Raw genomic sequence first — 15,507 nt, 5'->3', positions numbered from 1 at the left:
GCCACCTCAACTGCACCTCCTGTATTGGACCAAGCCTTGTCAGGCGACAACCTGACACAAATTTTACAATTACTTCTTTAACTATATTGTGGTTCTCAGTGTCCCTCATAGTTTAACTTGCTGGTATCACTAACTTTCTTTGGAGTCTTGGTTATGATATTTTAGGCAAATAAAGCAAAAACAAACAAACAATGGAACAGCACAACAACGAATAATGTTTTTACTGACTAACAGAAGCAGGTATATATTGTCTGAGAGCGGTGCTTAGGCCCTGGAATGTTAGGCTTTGTGTTCTTAGGAACCCTGAGCAATTTTTTAGAAATTTGTTATTAAAGGTTAAAAGTTTGAGCTGAGACCCATTCTACAACTAAGATATCACCGTAGTGTAAAATTATTCACCCACAGGGGAAAATAAGCCATAATTTTTCCATAAGTTCTTTTAATAACAATAAAACAAAAACTGCAGGGTGCTACTTTTACAAGTAATAACCCATCTGGAAGAGAATTTTGTTTATTTTGTATTGTTCCTTCAAACTGGGATGTGACATAGGGCAACCGATGAGACAGGAAGAGTCCTACAGGCGTCCAGACCAAAAACTAAGACTAATAGTCCTAGAAAGTTTAAAGGGAATATACATTATACTCAAACTTAGAGTACTTATTTTCCCCCAAAAAATGAACACATTATAATTTTGCAGGTTTTAAGAAGAAGCGGTGATGAAGAAAAGGTTCTGTGTCTGGTCCGGCAGCGTAGAGGCCACCACTGTTCAACAGCTGTAATGGTAGTGCTCATCATGGTATGGGAAGGCATTCCTCTCCCCATGGCTGACAAATTATACACGGAGCTCACCGAAAGTCTAAAGTCATACAATGGTCATCCCACAGCCCGAAGATGCACCCTCAATGAAAAGTAATCAAAGTTGTTTTGTCCTGTTTCACATTCAGATCTTTATTATAGAATGTTAGATTTTTAATTAACCACACGTTATTATTTTCTGGAAAGCAGGACTTCAGAACCAAGCAGTAAACATTTCCATGAAATAAGCTAGGAAGTTAAGGCTATTCCAGAATCCCATCCATTTTGTTCTTTTCATGTCCTGCACCCTCTCCCTTCCAGTCCCTAGATTCTGGAGGAACAGGAATTTTGTATAAAGTAAAAGCCGGTCTTGATAAGCCATTGTACAATTTCATTCCTTCTTATCACCAGGGATTTTTCTATAGCATTGCTAATGAATATTTCCTCAAGTATCGGCATTTCACCCCTGCTGTAAGTGAGAAGTATTAGGGTATCCCCAGTGATTCCAAAATTTAATTTCACCTTATAAACCTTTCTTCTGAGTTCCCACTATTAATCTCTGTGTTCTGTATGTAATATAGAAAAGTAACCCAGCGATTGCCATCAAGTCCATTCCAATTCTACTCGTACAAGGTCATGTGTTTTTACACAGCCAAGGGTCTTGTTACCTGGTTACCTTGGGCTACGAGCCACTTAGTCTGAGGTACTACAGAACACAGATGAGACCTTCCACTGCCCTAAAGAGTTAGTCTCAGAATCTCATAGGGGTACTTCAACCCACTCCTGTCGTAGGGCACTATGAACCAGGATCGACTTAATGGCAATGAATGACCTTAGGATCATTGTTGAACTCTTTTAATTCTAAGAGATTTAATTTCCTGACGACCTGTTCAAGGTTGAATGTGATTGGCTTTCTTCTGGTGAATCTTCTTCTAACACAGGTTCACATGAGGACTTTAAACTTTGTGGTGGTGTTTTTGCAAAAGCTTTTTCCACTTTAAAATTTGTTCTTTCCTGTGGGCTTAACAAACATTTGTCCAATGTTTTATTATTTTTTAAAAAGCAACTACATAAATGTGCATTGTTTCCCTAATTTGAATATGAGTTTCAATTGGTAGAAATAGGAAGTCCATTTTTCTTGTTTGTCATTTTATTAGTTGCTCTTACAGATATAACAATCCTTAGTTCCATTAGATCATAGTTCTACAATTGCTGCCATCATCATTTTCAAAAGTTTCTTCTTGAACTCTTTGATATCAGCTCCTGTTTATCCCCTTCCTCCCCCATCTTACTACCCCCATGAACTCTTAATAATATATTATTATTTTTGCCAAACCTTAGACCATCCAATGTCTTCATTCAGCTACCATTCTGTTGTTTCCTTTGAGTAGGGTTATACAGTCATCATTGCTATCAGTTACCCCTTCTCCCCTCTCTCTCCCCCCCTCAGGGAATCGTTGCTACCATTAATGTTTCTGAGGGGTTTATCTATCTTGGATTTCATGTAAGGAGCAATCTTAGTTATACAAATGCACACACGCAGGTCTAGCAAGGTTAGTGAGGTACCACCAAGTCCACAATAGTGGAGAGAGCAGTCAAGAATTCTTTTATTCTCTGTCCCTTGGGTATTAGGACGACACTGGTAAAGTTTTAAGGAAAATCTCAGGATATGTTCAAGGGACTGCATTAAATCAATAAACTGCGAGAACTGACATCTTTATGATTTCTAAATCCCACTATAATTGTGAAAATCAGAAAATTATGTTTTGATACAATAATACAATGATCTAAGCTATACTTCATAGGTGAAAAAGGCTGCTTTGTAAAGATTTACTGCATTAGAAACCCACAGGGGCCTTTCTATTCTGTCTTTTTTTTCAAAAATCATTTCATTTGATAATCATGTTTCTTTGTTCCATGGCCTTAACATTTTTGAAAGAGACAGGACAACTTAGTGTTGCTTATTGATTTTTTTTCTTTCTGATTCAGCTTAGTATGTGAGTTATTGGCAGGCGTCCTTCATGGTACATCACGTCGGGAGCTTTGCAGTCATCCTGTCCCATTATTGGTAGTGATGTCTATATCAATGTTTCATAAAAGCTCTTTCAAATGGACTATTAGGCTCTTTCTTTGGCAACTTTAATTTTATCTCTCAATTTGAAATATTGCTTAACCCTTTGATCAAAATGTTCGATCAACCGATAATCATATTCAAAACCTATTTTTCATTTTGATAAAAGGTTTTATGGGAATGAGATACTTTTCATATCCCTCTTTGTGCCAGTCGATCACTTTTTTTTCCTCATTATTATGTTTGCCCGGAAGTCTGTAAAAAACTAGGTACCCAATTGAAATTTCTGCAGCCATCATAGGTAATAATTTTTCTCACCACCAGAAAGTATATACTAGAGAAAAATTCTTTCCATAATCCTTGGTAACTACCAATGAGCATTGGTCTTTTTATACAGCTAGCCTTTATTCTAAGGGTTCTACATCTACACAGGAGCCTCGGTTGTATAAAGATTTCCACATGGACTACTTAAGTGCAAGGTCATTAGTTCAAAACCACTAGATGCTATGTAAGAGATTTACTCCACAAAGAGTTATAGTCTCCAGGGCAGTTCTTTTCCTTTTTTATAGGAAAAGATCTAGATGAGTAGGTTTTCTTGTTTGGGTTCCTCCCCACCCCCTAATTCATGGATTTAGCCAATAGGTACCAATATATCAAAGGCTAAGAAGCGACAAAAGGTCTTGAACATCCATGGATTTTGCTGTATAAAGGTTCTGGAACCAATCTTGTGAATGTAAGGCATGTAAGAGAGGAAGGGAGAGACAGTGATTTATGAAAAATATGTTTAAATAATCTATTGTATGTATATTGCATTTTCATATCCATTCATCTTGTTTTGCTATTGTGAATAATACTTCAATGATTATATCAGATGTGCTAGGTTTCATAAGTTTTGGATTTCTATATTCTATGAAATGCACTTGATATTTTCTTGTTTTGAGTTGCATTATTTTGACATTATATAGGTATGTATACATACTGCTGAGAAAGTCTACCATTTTGCAAATTTGAAATCAAAATGAGGCTATATATATACAGCCTCGCTGGTTTCATATATATGAATATGTATTCTAAGTGTTTTCATTGTTCCTGTAGGCTTTTAACGTAGCATCTTAGATCCCTCTGCCATGCTACAACAGGTTCCTGTAGACTTTTAAAAGATCACTTCACGTACTGTATACATCTCATTTTACGGAAGAAGCTAAACTTTATACCCTAATTTTAAAATTTGACAGGAAGAGACCCAGCAACTTTGCTTTGAAACCTCAGGCACCTCCAGATCCAAAAGAAATTATCGATATTTTAAACCTGAATAGTTTATCAATAACTATTTTGAATTTTCAGTTCTGAACAAATATTTTAGTTCAAAATTTCCCACCTACTACCAGAGTCTATTCTGACTTAATTATTATAAAATTCATCAACATATATAATTTGTAATATAGATTTTATTTTACATTAATTTTTTGCTCATCTGTATTCATCGATACATAAAACTGAAGTGTTTTGAGTATTTCCCTTGGCTTTATCAGTTCATCCTTTTGTAATTAATATCTTCCAGTCGTACCTGTACATGTCAAGGAATTGATCCAGAGGCTTGTGGAGCTTCATTCTCATTTGGCTGTTCTTGGAGTATGTACTTCAATGGATGCAAATTTGGTAGAAGTCCAGCCCCCAGAAAATTTAGAATTGATCCAAGTTCTCCCTTAAATGTAAGTTTCCATTTTATTTTTTAACTTCACAATGAGTATATAAGTATATTCCTTATACATAATTAAACACTAAAACAAAATATTTAAGTTGAAATGAATCAATCAAAGAAAAAAACTAAATAGTTGAAAGTTCTAAATAAGTTAAATCAATTCTTTAACTACCAACCCAAATTCCACATGTTCCTTGTCCCTTCTTCCCTTGCTACCTTACCCCGGAGAGAATCACTGTTAAAAGATTCTAAAATTTATACACAGCCAAAGTAGGAAGACTAAGTAAAGCCATTTTCCAACATTTCAAAGACTAAGAAAGCTTACCACCTACAGACCTACTATGAAAGAATTACTAGAGGACGTATTCCAAGAAGAAGATGTATGAAACCGGAACGAATCGGTCCGGGACACAAGGCCATGGTGAGCAAAGAAATTAGTCAAATGTACTGTTACGTTTAAATAAATTGAGTATTTACATATTTAAGTTAAAATAACCTATAGGTATAATTCCATTCTCTTAGTAATTTAGGAGTGGGTAGTTGGATAGGCAATGGGAGGGGTGGGAATAATTAAGAAGTAAGTATGTTACTTACTTTTTTTCTTTCTTTTTTTTTTTTTTTTGCTTTGTTGCATATCGAGAGGGCTTAAATACTATCTGGGGAGCCTTGGTGGTAAAATGGTTATGCGTTGGGCTAGTATCTGTAAGGTCAAGCGGTTGCCAGCAATGGAGAAGCTCCATTGATGAAGAAAGGGATTACGACTCCCCTTTAGAGTTACATTCTGAGAAATCCACAGTGCAGTCACTATGAGTTGGCATGGACTCAATGACAGTGAGTTTGGTTAGTTCTCATTTCATTGTTTTTCAAATAAAAGATAATACTTTTATTTATAATAACATAACTTTTTTATAAGCAAAATTTGATTTTTTTACAGTCCTACTAGTAATTGGTCTTATGGCCCACATGTTAGGAGTTACTGTTCTTACTATTTTGGGGGGGGGGAAATACATGTATATTTGAAAAATTATATCTTAAAGATATCTTAAATTAATAGGACAGAAAGCATATATTTTATAATAAATGTAGAAAATAATCCATGAAAAATCCACAAGAATGATTTTTAATAATTATAGTATAAAGTCATTATCTTATATAATAAATAGATAATAAAATGAAGGAATTAAACTATAATATAATGACTATAATAAACTGGTAAAAATGTAGCATTCATAATTATCCCTTTAAAGAGAAAATAAAAATTTAGTATTTTCTAGAGTTACTAGACATTTCAGTAAAGTCAAGATGTTTCTACACATAAGTATGAGAGAGAAAAATATCATTTTTAGACATTATTTTCTATCTAGAAAATGATTCGTAGCTTATAGAATATTAGAAGTATAAATATAGTTTAATGAGATGGCAAGGTAAAAGTCCGTCTTGTTCAAAATCAATAACTTTCTTATCTACTGTTCACAATTTGAGAATATACTATATGTTAGTTTGCCCAATCATATCAGGGGCCACAAAACATCCACAACTATGAAGTACTTTAAAAATCTTATAGGTCACATAAGGGCAAACTATAAAATTTTACTAATGGGTAATTTCTTTAATTCCAAGATACGATGCTCAATTAAAATACTCAATAAACTAATAGCATTTCTCCCTTAGAATTATCCTGGGCTCTTTCTAAATGTTATAGAAGGATACATTCATATAAGAATCATAATAATGACAATAGTATTAATGTTTTAGTTCTATGAAATATTATTAAATAATTCATGAATGTCACAATTGCTTATGGTTTTCTTTCCCCCACCCCTTCTCTCTCTTTAACACTGTTTAACATTCACATAGTGCTTGTAAGACATTGAAGGATTTTAGGGAGGATTGCCACAATCACCCTGTGGCTCTGGCTACTCTTTAATAATGGATGGAGTGTGGGAAAATCTAGTTATCTGTGAAAATAAGATGCTGATTTGGAATAATCCATACTAAACTCCCTGCTATCAAGTCAATTCCAACTCTTAGCGATCTTCCAGGACAGAGTAGAACTGTCACCCAGAGTTTCCAAGGCTGTTAATCTATGCAGGAGCAGAAAGCCTCAACTTGTGAGCTCAAATTGCTGTTCTGGTGATCACCTGCCCAACTCATAATCATCCACTGTGGCACTGGATCCTTTCTGTTCAGGAATAGGCTGGGAAAGAAGTGGTAAGAAGCAGTTTATATGGAGTGATCTTTTTTTTTCTCAATACATAATGGTACACCGAACTAAGAACATGTTTGTAAAGGGCAGAATTTGTTCTCAGCTCAGTTTCAGATTCCAAAGGAAAATTCTATTGGTCCTGTGTGCTCAAAATAATATGAGTCTGGCATGCAAGAAATGATCATCTCTCCAGCTAGTTATAATAATTATGGATGTGGTGATTCTGTAGATCAAGAGGTGAAGTATTATTGGACTTTTTTCCAATTAGAATAGCCTCTATCCAAGAGCTCAAATAGAAAGAAAATGTTTTTTTTGTTTGTTTGGTTTTTTTTTTAAGAAAATGTTTTGAATAGAAAGATGACAACACATGCACAAATTTTCTTGACACAATGAGTGTATGGATGGCTAGTGAAACAATCATTCGTTTTTAATATTAAAATAAGCTAATATGTTAATACTCACAGTCAACAATATAACCTATCATTGTTTTGTTTCTACTTATCTACTTTTTCACCATTTCTGCATAATTAATATAACAGATATTTAGTAAGCTGATAACATGAATAAAATTATATAAGAACATTTAAAAATTTAAACCTAATTTTGCATAAGTTATAGAGAATTTCTATACCAGTATTCCAGTTTCTCTTCCTCATCCTCAGAGTAAAACAAAGTTAAACCCTGTAGCAAATATTTTAAATGTTAAGAATTATAACTAAAGTATTGTTAGTATTAATTCTATAATTTCTACTAAATAAATATGATAATCAGGGTTTGGGTCTATAGTATAAGGTATTTCTAACAAGAAGTCATTAATTTTCTAATGCAGGAAGGCATTCTGTGGTTGTCTAATTTTATTTTTCCATAAGTATTTTTTGTTAACCCTGCTTATTAAGTAATATGTATCTATAAAATATAGAGATTAAGCACTGATGAATATATGTAACTAATCTAGACATGGGCTTTTTAAAAAGAACTTCAGTAATGAAAATTTCCGTATGATTCTGTAGGAAAAACCGTAAAAGTTATCACTGACTCTTTACAGTTGTTGGGATTGTTGTCTGTGCCTTTTTCTTCCTTTGTCTGTATTGCTGATTCTTTGATGTTCAGAATTATACAGTGCATACTGGAGATGAACTCAGTCGTACGAAGACTTCTTTATACATTCATAGTATCTCCTTACAGCCAAATCCATAAGAACCAAATGTCCTCTTTAATCCCACCTTGATCCTTGCTGTCAGTTAACTGCTTTCAATATATGACTGCTTCACACCTGCTAGCTCGATGTAAAATATCTTTATGAAAAACTGTTATATTGGCCTTTCAGCTATGCTAAAATCTGAATGTCATCCATAATATCAAGACAGGATTTTCAATCTCTTAAATGTGTGTATAACCAATAGTTCTCCTGAGTCTTTATATGTTCTTTACAGATTTATCAAATCTCCTTAAATTTATAGCCCCTTTGGTGCCAAGAAGTCTACACTAGTTTATGACCATATGTTCCCACTTTTCAAACTTTCCTGATTTAATAGCCATTAATCATGATCTGTTTGTTTTTCTATAGAGGGTGATTCATCAGACCTGTCTTATAGCATATTTGAGGCATAGTATATTTGAACCTTAACAGAATATTCTTACTGTTTCTCTTCCAACTGAAAACATGAAAACATGTTACATTGTATCCAATTAAAGCATCATAGTGACTTAACAGTTTAGATTCAGGGGACCAATCAATATTGTTACCCTCGGTTGGTAGCTCTTTTATACACCTTTTACTAATGGTTAATTATTTAACTTCATACGCTAAATTTATTTCCTATGTCCTTATAAAACAACTAAATTGGACTATTTTTTCATAGGAAAAAATCCTTGAAGACAATTTACAGAGTTTGGCTACGAGTTTAGCTCCAATTTATAAGCAGTATGCCCCAGTTGCTTATAAAAACCAGGTATGTTTATAATAGCTGTTTTAACATAAATGAAATACATTTATTACATGAATATAATATTTTATAATTTTATTGTGAGAGTATGTCAGGAAGAGTAAAAATGAAATTGTGAAAATGTGGTAATTTCTATATAATAGCTTTTATATTAGTGTATGTATTTCTTGAGGCAGTATTTCCATCTCTTTACCTTTTCCCAAAGAAGTCTCTGCACTTCTTTTTTAAAAATGTCAAAATAGCAGTTTTAATAACCTGAACAGATTCAAATTATGTCCCTTTGAAATGTTATTTGAATTTATGGAACAAAGAGAAATCTGAAGTGGCAAGATTAGGACTACGGGAAAAGGGGTAATTAATTTGCTACCCTCGAAGAATAAGCAGGTGCATTTATATGATAAAAAATACCTCTTCACACAAATTCCCTGACTTTTTATCTTAAAACTTCTCCATAATTAAGACCTGTGGTTATCCTATTAGTTGAGAAAGTCCATCAACATATCCTTTGAGAATCATAAAATAGAATTCAGCGTACTTCCAAAACCACCTTGAACTAACTGGCCTAAGAGATCCCATCTTATGCCATTGTTTATTTTGTGCCTTGCTCTCTAAATCATATTTGTAATCCAAGACTTGTCCTTGGGTTATGAATCTTTCATATGATTGTCATTAACTGATCTTGCTTTAAAAGACTGACTAGAAAATAAGCTCTTTGATCGAGTTAATGCTTGTGATACACAGTCCTGTTAGCGGACTGCACTCTAAATTGACCTCTAGAGTAAATGCAATCCCCGTCAAAGTCTTTCATTCTCTTGCAAAAATTGCATAAGATGATCCTAAAATTCATTTGGAATATAGTCAAGCCAATACTAAAGGGAAGAAAAATAATCAATGGACTCACAATTTTTAATTTACAATCTTCTTTAAATCATTTAATTGGGGCTTGTACAACTCTGATCACAATCCATCCATCCATCCATTGTGTCAAGCACATTAGTACATACGTTACCATCATCATTCTCAAAACATTTGCTTTCTACTTTAGCCCTTGGTATTAGTTCCTCATTTTCCCCCTCACTCCCCAACTCTCCCTCAGTCATGACCTTTTTTTTTTTTTTTTTTTGGTGGTGGTGGTAGTGGTGGTGGTGGACCTTTTTTTTTTTAAAATACTTTTATTGAGGACTCTTACATCTCTGACCACAATCCATATATTCCTCCAATGTGTCAAGCACATTTATACATATGCCCTTGCCATAATTTTCTTTTTTTATACTTAAAAAAAATTTTATTAGGGGCATACACAACTCATCACAATCCATACATACATCAATTGTGTAAAGCATATTTATACATATTGTCCTCACAATTCTCAAAATATTTGGTCTCTACTTAAGCCACGGCATCAGCTCATTTCCCTCTACCTATTCCCCCTTCCCTCATGAACCCCTGATAACTTACAAATTATTATTTTGTAATACCTTACACTGTCCGATGTCTCCCTTCACCACTTTTCTGTTGTCCGTCCCCCAGGTACGAGGTTTTATGTAGATCCCTAATTGTTTTAATCGGTTCCCTCTTTCCACCCTCCCAGTATAGATGCTCTCACCACTAGTCCTTGAGGGATCCTCCACCCTGGATTCCCTGTGTTTCCAATTCCTATCTGTATCTGGGTACATGCTCTGGTCTAGCCCAATTTATAAGGCAGAAATTTTTCTACTTTGTCCTATATAGTCAGTAAAGCGTCGACTTGCTAATAGTGAGTGAGATTCAAGAAAGTGTTATCATTGCTATAAGATGTGTTTAGGTTGGTGGAATAAAATTTAGACACAACGATTTCTTAATTATCAGAGATATCAATGTTTCTAGGAAAACTATGTATTTTCATGCAAAAATCCTGAAATTGGACCCCCTACTGCAAGAATTTACCCAAAAATGGACCAAGATCTAAATAAATATATGAGCTAATAGTCTAAAACTTTTAGAAGAAAATATAGTTATAACGCTGTATGGTACTGTATTAGGCAGTGCTTTCTTAGATACAAGATTAAAGCAAGCACAAAAAATCCATTAATTGACATCATCATAATTTAAAGTATAACATATGGTATCTGTTAAATTGAAACTTGTTTATGAAATGTATCTATGGTTTTTATAATCATAAATTGTAGGTTACTAATGCACTATATTAGGGTTCTTTTCTCCCTCATGTAATAGTTGAGACTAATTTCCTTTTTTTTTTTTTTTAATTGCTTTTTAATGTTCTTTCCCTGGCTTTTGTAGGCTATCATCATGCTGTTCTTCTGCATCCTCTTACTCTTTGTTCTGCATGTCACTGAGCTGAATCTATTCACTATTGTAAGACTCTATCATCTCACATATCCAAAGGGTATTAGATTTAGAAACTTTGCTTGTTTTCCCTCTACATTGAAGGTCATTCTTTCTGTCTTTGAAATCTGTATCTCTGCAGATAGAGAATGAAGAAATTGGCCGAGATTGTCGCCTTGGCTATGAAGAAGGCCGTCCTTTTTCTGGTGTCACTGCTTGCCTGGATTTTTGTGCCCACCCCCACAGAGACATTCATAACATGAATAATGGAAGCACTGTGGTATGTACCTGAGACCCCTTCCGGGTAAAGCCTCTCCACCACTGTGTGCCCCAGAACTATGATGTTTAAATGTGATTGGTTGGTGCAATGCCAGGTCATATTTGTGTGCTGTGTAGGATAGGATTAAAGTTAGATCACATATAATTTTCAAAGTTAAATTATGTTTTTAACTGGCTATTTGGGAGGAGATAGAAGTCCAGGATTTTTAAGAAGTATTCTCTTTTGCTAAACATGGAAGTATGAAATGAAGCAACTTCCTGCTCTTTATTTGCCATCAGCTTCTCTTTTTTTTGGTGAGAAAGCTCTGCCAAATTTATCATGCATATTTATTCCTTAATGCCAGTGTGCATGGAGTAATATTAATATTCCAAATTTTCAAGTAATGTTTGACTTCCAGCTTGTATAATTTATCTTCATTCTTGAACATTTTCCCATGCCCCTAGCTTGAAATCAATTAAAATATACTTAAATCAAGCTGAAGTGCCTGTGCAAGAATGTCCTTTTGTCAGGAAAGCACAGACTCTTATAATGTGTGGCAAGGAAACTGTAGTCAGCTGTATCCCATGTAAAACTCTTTTTCTCGTTTGATCAGTACATGCCTATAAATAATCAAGGAGCCAAGTGAACCTTTCATTAATGGAGATGACTTTTCATTATTCATGCCTCACGTTATGCCCAAGTTATACAAATCCTCCTGATGCATCACTTGGTCAGTAGATTTTCTTGGATTGTCTTTATTACATAGTAAATCTATGAGGAAACAAGGGGATAATAGAGATGATGTTTAGAACTAGACACAAATCTTTTTCCCCATGTTCTTTGACTCTCATTCTACTATATCTTCTTGCCCAATTTTCTAGTTTTGTTCTCAATGTCTAGTCTTAGCTCCCCCTTAACTTTCCCTCATTATGGACAAATAAAATGACCGAAGTGGAAATATACTGATAGAAGATTCTCAGATTGATTTAATGACAGGTATCTGGTATCCTGAAGTTTTTTATGGGATCCAAAGCATTATAAAATCAAATCTGCACTTTCAACTTGGCACCTTTTTATAGCGCCCCTACTAAGAAAAAAGTCTTCAGGAAGGATGTCTCTAATAATAAAGAACTTATTGGACATATGATTGAAATTTTAAAAAATTTAAATGGATTACAATTATTATAAGTATTATACTCATAGATTAATTTTGCATACTTCATTTAGATGTTTACACTATAAAAATAATAAGCACAGTTTAACATTCGTTAAATTTAACCCTATTCGTTTTCAAGAGTAAATTTTTATGGAAGTAGAAAGCATTATTTCTTTTCCATGGTGGTTTCTAAATGCCGATCTTGTGGTTAGCTGGCAGCCCAAGAAGTAATCTACAATGCCTTCGGGGCTTGTCTTCATTTATTGATGAAAATAAAATTCATTCTAACAAAATGAATACTAAAAATATTATAAAGGAGAGAAGTCAGGCTCTCTCAGCGGTTCACCTGGGGGTGTCCTTAATGGAGCTGTGTCAAGAGCCACGTCCTGACTGCCCAAGAAAGCTCCTGGAGCTTTCCTGTAAGGTCCCCTGCCTTAATGACTGCAAGTGTCCCAAAGTCCCTCCTACTCCTAGATCAGCACCTGCTTCTCTGTTGTACTTCAAACGCTATTTCAGTTCTATCGTAAACATGTCCATGTTTATTTAACAAGATTCTTTTACTCCCAGGTCCTCTTTAGAGCGAATTATCCCAGGAACCCTCAGACACCATGGTGACCTTGTGCTAATGGTCTCCCTCATCCAGAAGATAATACAAATAACTTCTTAACCTGCTTAAGACAATTAATGTTTGCTTTATTTAACCAAAAAAAAAATAGGAAAGGCCAGAAAATTAGACTGATTAACTATGGACAATCCCCCAACCCAGGTCCACCACAAAGGAATGTTGATATTAGTTAAATAAGGTACTGGTGTCTCCTCAGTGTAGTTGTTAGTTGCCTTTGACTGGATTCCCATTCACTGTGGGCCGTCTGGTATAGAGCTCCGTAAAACATTCTTGCCCCGATCACTACCTCCATGGTGCAAAGGGGTCATTCAAACCTCCAATGTTTAGATTAAAAGTCACATGCTAATATTTTGCACCATTTATGTGAATGATTACTGGAAAGATAATGAAACTAATTCAGGAACAATTTCTTAATGTAAGTGATGTTATAATGCAGTACCATAGTATTTATAAAAATCAATTGCAATGGTGTTCTTACCATGACTGATATGTTACTGGAATTGGATTACAGTTGAGTACATTAAAATGAATTTATTGTCAGAAATTGAAAATAAAGTAAAAATTAGCTATGCAAATAACTGAGGTAAATGTACAGGACCCATATTTCCCATTTCATGTTTTTTTTCATATCAGGTTTGTACTTTAACCAGAGAAGATAACCGCTCATTGGGAGTCATTCCTGAAGATGAGCAGCTCCATGTGCTACCTCTTTACAAACTTTCAGACACAGATGAGTTTGGCTCGAAGGAAGGCTTGGAAGCCAAAATCAAATCTGGGGCCATCCAGGTCCTCGCACCTCGTAGTAAAAAAATTAAACGTTTTACTATGCCTGTTCCTCGTTGTGGGAAGAAGCGGGCTTCGATGATGACAAAGATTCTCACTAATAAGAAGAACGAGAAGAAACTCGTTCCTGCAATCAAGCGGAAGAAGTATAATCCAACGACCAATAATAGTAAGACTTCATCACTGCCTCTTTTAGGTGAGATCTTAGTCAACCTGCTCATTTCCACGGTGAACTTTCATTGGTTTCTTTATACCTTATTTTTGTATTATCTTTTCTTCTCTCAGAGATGTTATGAAAAGGTAAAGTTACAGAAAACTTTTAATTGGTGGATTTTCTTGAACATTTATTAGTGCGCTTAGAGTGACAGCTGATTTTCAAATGTGTGCTAAAACCAAGTCAACAAAACAATGACCCATGGATTTTTCTTAGTATTGTTTCTTTCTATGTATGCCTTTAAAAACACAAGCATACATGGGTTTTTGCCTTTTAATGATTGTTTTAACATTGTTTTATTTGGGGCACTTACAGCTCTTTAACATGTCCAGCAATTGTATCCAGTGTATTTGTACATATGGTGCCGTCATGATTTTCTAGACATTTATTGGTATTTGAGCCCTTGATATCAGCTCCTTTTTTCTCTTGCCTCCCACAAAACATGGTTTCATGTTTGTGTCTATCAATGTCTGGATATTCTGTAAGCATTTCTTACCGTAAGCATCCATTTAAGTAGTCTGAAAATTTCCAAGCACCACTTTAGATTGGTCTGGATATTCCAAATATAGGAGTCAAACCTAGGATTGTCTTGATGGTCTCCCTGGAAATGCAGTATGGCCAAAGTCCTGAAGGAAATAAGATTCATCAATATACATATTTAGAGAAATAATATAGCAATTAGAGGAAATATCAACTGCAAAGGTCCAAATGCAGGAACTCAAAATTGAAACTTGAAGTAAACAAATAAGCTAGTCAGACTATAAGAAGGAAGACCCGAGCACTGCTACGCAATGCACGGCGGACTCCCAACCACTGTAGAGACTCCCAACCACCACTATAGAGACTCCCAACCACTATAGAGACTCCCAACCACTATAGAGACCCTCCTCGTGAATTGAGCTTCACATATCATCTGACGCACACATCGAGTGGTGCCGTTCCCTCCCTACAGAATCAATCAACACGTTTCTCTCTCATTTTAAAAGTTTGCTTACATTCAGTTTAGATTTTTCTTTTTTAATAATAATGCCACGAGAATTCTAATAGTGCTTAGTAAACTTGCATCGCACCAGGAAGCATATATCTGATGGTCTCTTTTTAAAATAGTTTTATTGGCATATACTTAACAAAATTTAATCATTCATATTAAGATTTGTGCAGTCATCACCACTCGCTTTCATTGTCTTGTTGTCCTCATTGTTGGATGTACTCTTTTACCTACTGGTTCTACAGGCACACATGAACTTTGGGTAGATTAATTACATTGTTAGTGTTAGAATCAGTTTTGGGTTTGTAAATTTTTTTAAAGAAAGTATTGCCTATAGCTATTACATATTAATTTTCAGTGAAAAACCATACTGGGAAATCAGGGTAAATAAGTGTCCAGTTATTTACCTCCCAAATAATCCTCTGATGTGATAACT

General features: G+C 34.7%; 1 protein-coding gene across 1 annotated transcript in view; it reads left to right on the top strand.

The window, feature by feature from the left end:
- The window catches only part of TET1 (tet methylcytosine dioxygenase 1), a 107,015-nt gene that overhangs the window by 79,352 nt on the left and 12,156 nt on the right, over positions 1–15,507 (top strand). The window contains exons 6-11 of the mRNA XM_075534470.1: positions 699–910; positions 4,429–4,579; positions 4,904–4,990; positions 8,638–8,727; positions 11,189–11,326; positions 13,720–14,065. Of these exons, the coding sequence (XP_075390585.1) occupies positions 699–910; positions 4,429–4,579; positions 4,904–4,990; positions 8,638–8,727; positions 11,189–11,326; positions 13,720–14,065 (1,024 nt within the window). The remainder of the gene's footprint in view (positions 1–698; positions 911–4,428; positions 4,580–4,903; positions 4,991–8,637; positions 8,728–11,188; positions 11,327–13,719; positions 14,066–15,507) is intronic.

The sequence above is a fragment of the Tenrec ecaudatus genome, chromosome 16 (genome assembly GCF_050624435.1).
Source record: "Tenrec ecaudatus isolate mTenEca1 chromosome 16, mTenEca1.hap1, whole genome shotgun sequence".
NCBI classification, from domain to species: domain Eukaryota; kingdom Metazoa; phylum Chordata; class Mammalia; order Afrosoricida; family Tenrecidae; genus Tenrec; species Tenrec ecaudatus.
The sequence above is the reverse complement of the archived record's forward strand: the minus strand, read 5'-3'. Positions and strand labels throughout refer to the sequence as shown.